This window comes from Nymphalis io, chromosome 3 (genome assembly GCF_905147045.1).
Source record: "Nymphalis io chromosome 3, ilAglIoxx1.1, whole genome shotgun sequence".
Classification (NCBI taxonomy): Eukaryota; Metazoa; Arthropoda; class Insecta; order Lepidoptera; family Nymphalidae; genus Nymphalis; species Nymphalis io.
Genome location: NC_065890.1, coordinates 6,135,494 through 6,144,305, shown reverse-complemented (window position 1 = coordinate 6,144,305; position 8,812 = coordinate 6,135,494). Strand labels below are relative to the sequence as shown.

Below are 8,812 nucleotides of genomic sequence, written 5' to 3'. Positions count from 1 at the left end.
AATGGGTGCATCTAACACTGCACTAGGAAAGTACATCTTCGTATAATATAATGTCTAATTATATAGTATATGTCAAATGTAAGAATAGTGGCTATATAGTGTGATTGAAACATGTGTGATTTTGCCTGGAGCAAAATCACACATGTCTCAATCACACTATATAGTATACTTTTGTGATACAATAGCTTGCATGCTTTTGTCGCGTTATGTAAATTTATGTTTGTATCCGGCTACGACCTCCAGAAGGTCTTCATGTGTACGTTTGTTACTTGTATGAACGATGGGGCGAGGCGGAGCGGGCGGATCTTCTCTCGTATTGGAAGTGAAAGTGAATGATTGTCGGAGGCTTAATTAGAGAGGCCGCTTGCGCTTGCGCCAGTTCCTCTGAAAGCGTCGCGTTCGACACACACCTCGCGTACATTCAAACGTACGCGCACATCTCTCGCACGCTAGCGCATCAACGTCTTCGTACAACCTGCAGAGGTACGCACGTGCATTATTGTTGTAGTGTTTAAAATTATGATAGAGGTTTTACTTCAAGTATTATCGATGTCTTCAAAGTGCGTGAGTAATGTATGGATCTTATATGTATCGCTGTGAATTAGTTAAAAATGTTCTAATAAACAGTTATAAATATAGATAACTGTGTCAAAAATAATCAAAATTATTATTTCGCAAATATAAGGGACCCAAATTTTAAATGAAAATATTTTAATTCTCAATTTTAACTATGTCATTCTGAAATATGTGCTTCTATATCGAGTTTTATAAATTCTTATGTTATCGATATTGAATAAAAAATAAGCACGTGAATTGACATAATACGAAATTCCGGAGCGACGATGCGCAACGAAGCTTTCCTACCATAAAATGCGTCCCAAATCGTCGATTTCTCGCGCAGAGCACCTTTTCACGCAAACATTTAAACATGCAGCAAGGAGGTCAGCGAATCGGGTTTTGCTTTCACAAATACAACAAAATAAATTCATTTCACGTATCGATTGTCCTCGAACATCGTGGACTGCATAAGTAAATGAAAGCAAACTCATTAACAGAACCGAGAATCTAGTGACAACTTTCGTTGCATGAAAGCTCGATTAAGCAAATGTGTGAATGAATGTACGCAAAATTTGAGCATACCTTCGCTTTCCATCGTAATATGCCATTTATCTTATTAAAATAAACTCGAATTAACTAAATATGACTATAATTATAATTTTTATTGTTAAATACTAATAAGACAATTAATATAATGCGTATGTGCAAATAAAATTATTATAAATAGATTAATAATATTATTAACGCAACTTATTTGCTTTAACATGTAATCATTTTAAGCGACTGCCCAAAAAAGTAGTGTATTTTAGTTTATTTACTCCAAATAACTTTTAAATGCCTAAACAGATTTGGATGTATGTGGTATCGTTATTCCTTACATACCGAGTGCTACTGTTTATAAATCTTATTCAGGGCAGTCGTATTTTTTTATTTTTAAGGTATAAAATTTTTAATAATAGGTCATCTTTATATTTACTGCATGTATACAAAATTACACGACAATTTAGTAATTATCTTATTTATCAATAATAATTGACAGATGAGCCGGCACAATTGCCTGGCAGCCGCCGTGTTATTGGCGGTTCTCTGTCTAGCCGATGCCCAGCGGCGTTTGGCCCTGCCTGACCCCAGAAGTTGCGCTAACAGTACGTATATTACTGTCATTACACATTCACACAATTATTAAGTAACAGTGTCTATTACAATTTAATGATGGGAATGTAATGCGAGTTTAAATTGCTCATCATAAAAATTAATACGTAGGTAATTCATATAATATAATTATAGACCTGCATGTACTTAGACTCGTCGCAAGTTCGGTTGATTTACGATTTAACATTGAATGTTTAAAAAAATAAAACAATGTTCACACAATTTCAAAAATTCGAGAGTAAATCCTGACAAATATTTCACATGGATTTTCTAAGATTTTCTATTGTCTTAAAAGTGCACCCTGTACTCAGAAAATCAGCATTAAGCATTACACTTATTTTTATTCAAGCTAAAATAGAAAAAAAACAAATTCACAACATGTTTGTGAATAACATAAATATTTATTTACAAAAATATTATTTGCATTAAGGCCTTAAATATATGCATATAATAAAAAAACAACTACTGTACAAATCATGATCGCGTTGAATAATATATAAAAAATATAATATACATAAATCATATGTATACCTTAATGTTATAAGAGAAAGGTACCAATTACGTTTATGAAATATTGCGACTATGGTCACTTTAACATGAAACAGAAAATGTTACAGACACTTGCTTTGTTTGCGTTTTAGTAAGCTAGCTTGCACAATTGCATACATGCAACATCAAGAGCGGCTTAGTGACAGGTGGATCACCTTGCATCTTAATTGCTTTGCCTAATTCTGTATGATGATCCTTACAGTTAACTTTCGATTAATCCCGTCTATTCTAACGCCTCTAATACAAAATGCAAAGAGTAAATGTAAATGTAAATGTACCTACCTATTAGTACTAATTGAAATTATAAAATTCATTATTATTAAAAAATTATAAATATAAGTGTATTGAAATCATAGTACACTTGTTTTATTTTATATTCATTCTTAAATTGTAACGAATTTCGGGAATGTTAATACTAAATATATAGTACCTATATAGGTACTCTAAGACGCACATCATAAAAATAACTATAGTTAAGGACTAAAATATAAACGGAATATTTAAAAATAACTTTGTATTCGTATGGAATTTCAATAATTATGGGACTTTTGTATCTCTCATGATCGCAACGTTGATTATGTTGTAAGTCTGAGCGGCTCCCAACATGACGAGTTATGTGGGAGCCGCATAGGATAACAATTGAACACTATAGTGAATACAAAGCTAACAAAGACCCTTTGAAAACTTATACCACATATACAGAATTGAATATAGGTATTTGGGATAGTAGAGTACCTGCTATGTATTATTTACACACATGTATATTACGCAGACTCCTCTTTTCAACACACACATATATACGTTACGCTTGACCTACATAGAGAAGCTTGCAGCTTCTATGCCAAAGAATACTATATATGCATAAATACATAAAAATATTGAATACTTATTTCGCAAATATCTTTATATTTCTTTGAAAGTAAGTAAAATTCGCCATAAGGTCGAGGTATTTACCTTTAACTTTCTCCTTGTATTGAAATGTTATGACGCTTGTCGAATAACGGACATAACTTTTCTCTTTCATAAGTATATTAAATATTAATCTTTCGGAATGCGTATAAACTTTAATTACATAATTCATATGATTTAATGGCAGCTCGTGTTTATGTTACTCGTTATTAAATATTATTGAAAAGTTTAGAAAAATCTAATCAATTGCGTAAAATTGGTTATCGTTATGGCGTTGTTACGTATCCGGTATGTGGGTAATTATTTTCAGTAGAAATATGCAATAAGCAAATGTACCAAAGAATGGGTCACAATAGATACTTTCTAGTTACGAAAGAGCCGCTCCATCGCTCGACCTGTCTATAGGCTTGTTTTGATTGTGCGGCTTTTTACAAACCACCGCGCTTCGCTTTAAAGCGAGAGTTTAATACGCTTTCATTCAATTTATAGGCACAAAATCACAGGCTCAAATTAGTTTGATTAAAAACTTTTTACTTGCACGATTGTTTAACAACAACAACAACAATTATGTAAACATTTTGTAAAGATAAAACATCCGACTTATAAGTTGTAGCGAATGTTTTACCTTATTATAAAATGTAGACACGGAGAGAATCTGCTTGATGTTAATCGTGCACCTTTACTCTTGGACAGTAATAATATAAAAGCAATTAAAAACTATTTACATACTAATGTGCCATATTCACTTTATGCCATTTGAAACAAAACTTTATGTAATTTATCTATTGAAAATTATTTTAAGTTGTTCAATAGGAATATATATTTAACTTCCTTCATTTGGGTATTATCATGTCGACAAAGATATAAAGGGATTTTCGTTTAGAATGCTGGTGACCACGAAATGTCTTAACATTGCGTTATATCCATTTTTAAGCCCGACGATTAGTATGTAAATCGTTTTATAACTACTTTATTGTATCATTGTTATTTTATTAGTGACCGCTTTAACATGAAAACGGCTGCTTTGTTCCTCCTTAATTATAATAAATTTACGACAGATCGGAAATATCAATTGTTCCATAGAAATTGAAATATAAAAAATAACCATCATTTGAATAGACCAATTAAAATTTTCGATTATTTATGTAACATTCAAAAGAGAAATATGTTTATTCTATAGCTAAAGATAGTATTTCCTTTCGTTACACTGGCATTATAAATACGTGTGAACCTGAGTATTGCGTAAATCTTATAGCAAGATGTTCAGATACAAAACAATTATGCAACATGTCTTGCTACACGTCGTTATTATTTGAACGGGTTTACGTTGCACTTAGTGGTCTACACTCGATACTTTAGCATGCTAGCTTTAATGACTTTTGACCTTATTGATGCAGCCACACAAGCGCGGTTCAATAACACAGGTGTTGCGAAAATAATAATATACATTCTATTAAGTGAATTGGCACTACATACTTGTACTTAAAGATGCTCAATATTATTTATGGTACATTAATATTTTAATATTTTAGAGTATGCTTCAACCTCAAACTGAAACAATCCTGCAAGAATAATAAAGTTATAAATATAAAACATTTTTTTTTCACACTTGTTGGATTTGTATGTAGTTTGTATTGCTCTTATTTTACTATTTATATTTGTCTCAGTTACATTAATTTAATTGAATGTTTTCGTATAAAACAACTGTAGTATACAAATGTAGTATACAATAGTATACAAATGTAGTATACATTTAAGATTTAGATAAAAACTTTTTTGAAAATGTAAGTTCTTTTAGTGGATATAAAAATATATATTATACAATTACTACTGTACGGCATGAAAAATCTGGAAACACTACATTAGAATGAAAATTATTATAAATACATTTACTAGATACTACATACTAATCTAGAGTACTAACTGATCTACGATATGAACAAACATTTTTTTTTCCTAAAATTCGATTAAATAGTAGTGTTAGCTTCTATATCGTAATATAATAAGAGTTTAATATCCGTAAACTATTTTAGCAATACAATAGATATTTTACAAAATAGTAGGTACATTTATTTATGTTTTTAAGTCGACGTTAAAAAAACCTCAATTCAGATTATGCTGGTATAGATTACCTATGACATTCGATTAGGTATACGATGATATTGCGTAGTAATCACTGAAAATCCGCATATCTACAAAACACAATTTTTGGCGGATGGAGTCTGTCGTTAATAGGAATAAATTACCAATATCTAAATTCATATTTAATCAAAAAAATAACTTATGTAGGAGTTCGGCACTCTACATATCGTGATGCACGTGGCGTACTGCATTCATACTTCTTCAGCTGGGAACATGCACCAACCCGAAACCTTGAAGTTGACTGGCTTGACGCAAGAAATATCTGTCGAAGACACTGCATGGACGCTGTCTCCATGGAAACTCCTCAGGTAAACTATTTATATGTCATCATTCATTTGTTTGGCGCTTTGAAGAAACAGCACGGAGAATGTGAGTCAGACATCTTAGTTGGAGTCACTTTTACGGGGAAAAGAACAGTAAAAATTTAAAAGAAATATTAGCGATAATTTATCATCAGATAGCTCATTTGTTCGTCTGCCTTTCCATAATAATAATTTTAAAAAAGTTATCCTTAGTTTGTCGGAAATCAGCATTAGTAATAGCGTGAGAAATGTAATCTCAGTAGAAATTATGCAATTGAACAGTACAGATCTACATGGACGGGCTAGGGGCTAGATATCTTCTTACATCACGTAACAGGGTCAATCGTGATGATGCTCTCACTTTCCCATCGCTAAACAAATAAGTAATAGGTATGTTATTTAGAATGAGGCAATTGCAATTTGTTTTTTGCCTTGACGAAACAGATTGACTTAAACACTTGCTAAACAGTAATCACCAGAGATAAATTATGTAGCCTTGACGTCCACTATTGAGAGCATAAACGAACACGATTTAATTTTGTAGATGAGCTAGTCGTTTTTATAACCTGCCTGCTGTCCAAGCTTTAAATGAAGTATATCATAATAATCTATATTATTATTAATATTACCGTGTATATAAAAAACTATTCTTATAAGTCCAACAGTTATACCTACTGCCATATAATGAATGATAAGACTATTTTTCATGAATAATACTTTTTAGTAAAACCCGTATATAGTAAATAATTAACTTTGTTATTTTATATAATAGGTACATAATTTTAAATCTATTGTTCTTATATCGTCCGGGTTTGGTAGAAGCAAAAACAACATTTTGTTCTACAAGTTTTCACTAAGCACTTCCTATTGCGCTATGTAGATGTCAATGAACGCAATACGCTTAGGTATCTATTGTTGCCTTCCGCAATAAAACCTACATACCTAATAGCTTGATTAAATAACATCATCAGAGATATTTTTTTTATATATAAACGTGATAATTGAAACTAGATTGTAGTTAACATAAATATTTATTAGGATGCCTCGATTAGATCGATTAGGTTTGTAGAGCGTGGAAGGCGTCCGTGAAAGGGGTGCAATGGCCGACTGCGTCACTTCTACACAAGGCAACGTACTCATAAGGCGCTCGCAAGATACAAGTGGCACATGACACACATTCTTCTCTAGTTGCCCACTTCATGTACCGGATACTTATGACGGAGGTGCATTTCCTGTCGCAACAAGCACTCCTTAATTGCCACGGCTTATTACAGGCACATAATTCTTACTTTGCATAAACATAATGCCATACATGTATTATATTTAGTTATTTCATTATACATTTTGTTCGCAGGAAAACGAATTTATAAAACAAAAGGTTGCGCGCGGAAATGTCCGTTACATTTGGACGTCGGGTCGCAAGTGCAACTTCGCTGGTTGCGACCGCCCCGACTTACAACCTCCTAATGTGAATGGCTGGTTCTGGTCTGGATCTGGTGCTAAAATCGGGCCAACCACGCAACGGAATACTGGAGATTGGTCATACACTGGAGGTTACGGTCAGGCACAACCTGACAACAGAGAAGCCGCCCAAGTAAGTTTAAAAATTATAATTAAAGTATATTTTAATCTGTCAAATTTAGTAGTAGTGTTGTTGTTATGGAAAATTTTATTAATAAGTATCTCTAATGAGAGAAAGCGAAATATTTGCTGGTCTTCTAATTACATTTCTATGACCTCAAACGATCATTTCTACTTTAAAGCAACACATTGCGCTTTCATTAAAAAAAAATCGTATCACTGGTTGCCAAACCAATTTGTTGAATGTTAAAAACCACAATGTTTTAAATTATTTCTTATTTAAAATAGTTTTTTAGTGGCTAGCTAACAACAAAAACTATAATTTCAATTTACTTATATTTTCAATGTAAATAATTTTGTAAGACTCCATCCATTTTTAGTTAGGTACTTTCTAAATATGGAAATTAAATAGAAATCAACCCGTTACTCATCACGTGTACAATTTGCTCTCGTCCGGTTTGTGGCGAGATTTACCTATTATGTCATCGAGATAGAAGTTAAGGAAGAGTAACAGTCACGTCCCTGAGTTTTAACTTTAACATTTATTTACGCTTACAAAGCTGTTTACATCAATTTGTTAATTATGAGTCTATTAAGCTATTTATTTCTACCATATACAAAAAATACAGTTTTTTAAAATAATTTTACTAATAGTATAGAAAACTAAACATATAAAAACAATTTTAAAGAAACGTAAGTAACATCACAGTAGGTAACTGAAGCAATAAATAACAGTCATTATTTGTAAAATTAGAGGTTTTATTTGAAAAGCAAAAAAACTTATTCACATAAATTATACATAATTAAAAATTAACTATTCTAATTCAAATGTTTATAAATATTTTACTTATACATATTGTGTATTTAATACATCAGTTCAGGTTTTAGTTAGTTATTTAATTAATTTAGTAAGTTTGGTAACGGATTTATTTTACGTAGGTATAATTATTCAAATGGATCTCTACAATCATTATTATTATTTTCAGGGTAACGACGAATCTTGTTTAGCAATCTTAAATAATTTCTACAACGACGGCGTCAAATGGCACGACGTGGCTTGTCACCACGTGAAACCATTTGTATGCGAGGACAGCGACGAGCTGCTCAACTTCGTGCGCTCGCGTAACCCTGGCCTGCGTCTTTGAGACTCACAGCCCCTTCACCTTCGCCTTCTAAGCTTTTAGATGGTTGACATTGTACAAAAACCAAGTGGCTATCTTTATTTAAGTTATTTATTAAATAAATAAAACATTATCGCTCACACGATTACTTCCTCTACGTTCATGCTAAATATTAGTAATTTGGTGATTACGATTTTCTTTACTAAATCGTCTCGGTCATTCAATCTTTCTTGTAAAAAGTTTTTGCACAAAATAGGATTAATGTATACATATTAGAATAAATCATTATAATATTATTATTTATAAGGGCTTTCATTTTTCCTTTTACCTTTCAATACGTAAATATAAAAATATATTAGATCGTTTAGTGTTGTTGTAATAAATTTAAACTTCAATGTATGAAATAATTTTTATTGAAGTAATAGATTAAAAAACTTATTATAAAGGTACAATGTCAAAACACAAAAAAAAACAATACACAATCACATATTACTAGTG

At 31.6% G+C, this 8,812-nt stretch overlaps 1 protein-coding gene across 1 annotated transcript; it reads left to right on the top strand.

Moving 5' to 3' along the window:
• Nucleotides 1-275: 275 nt before the first annotated feature.
• LOC126781141 (uncharacterized) lies at nucleotides 276-8,583 on the top strand. The gene is made up of 5 exons (XM_050505967.1): nucleotides 276-483; nucleotides 1,598-1,703; nucleotides 5,458-5,618; nucleotides 6,967-7,206; nucleotides 8,180-8,583. The coding sequence occupies exons 2-5, from the start codon at nucleotides 1,598-1,600 to the stop codon at nucleotides 8,336-8,338; spliced, it is 666 nt and encodes a 221-aa protein (XP_050361924.1). The 5' UTR covers nucleotides 276-483; the 3' UTR covers nucleotides 8,339-8,583.
• Nucleotides 8,584-8,812: the final 229 nt, after the last annotated feature.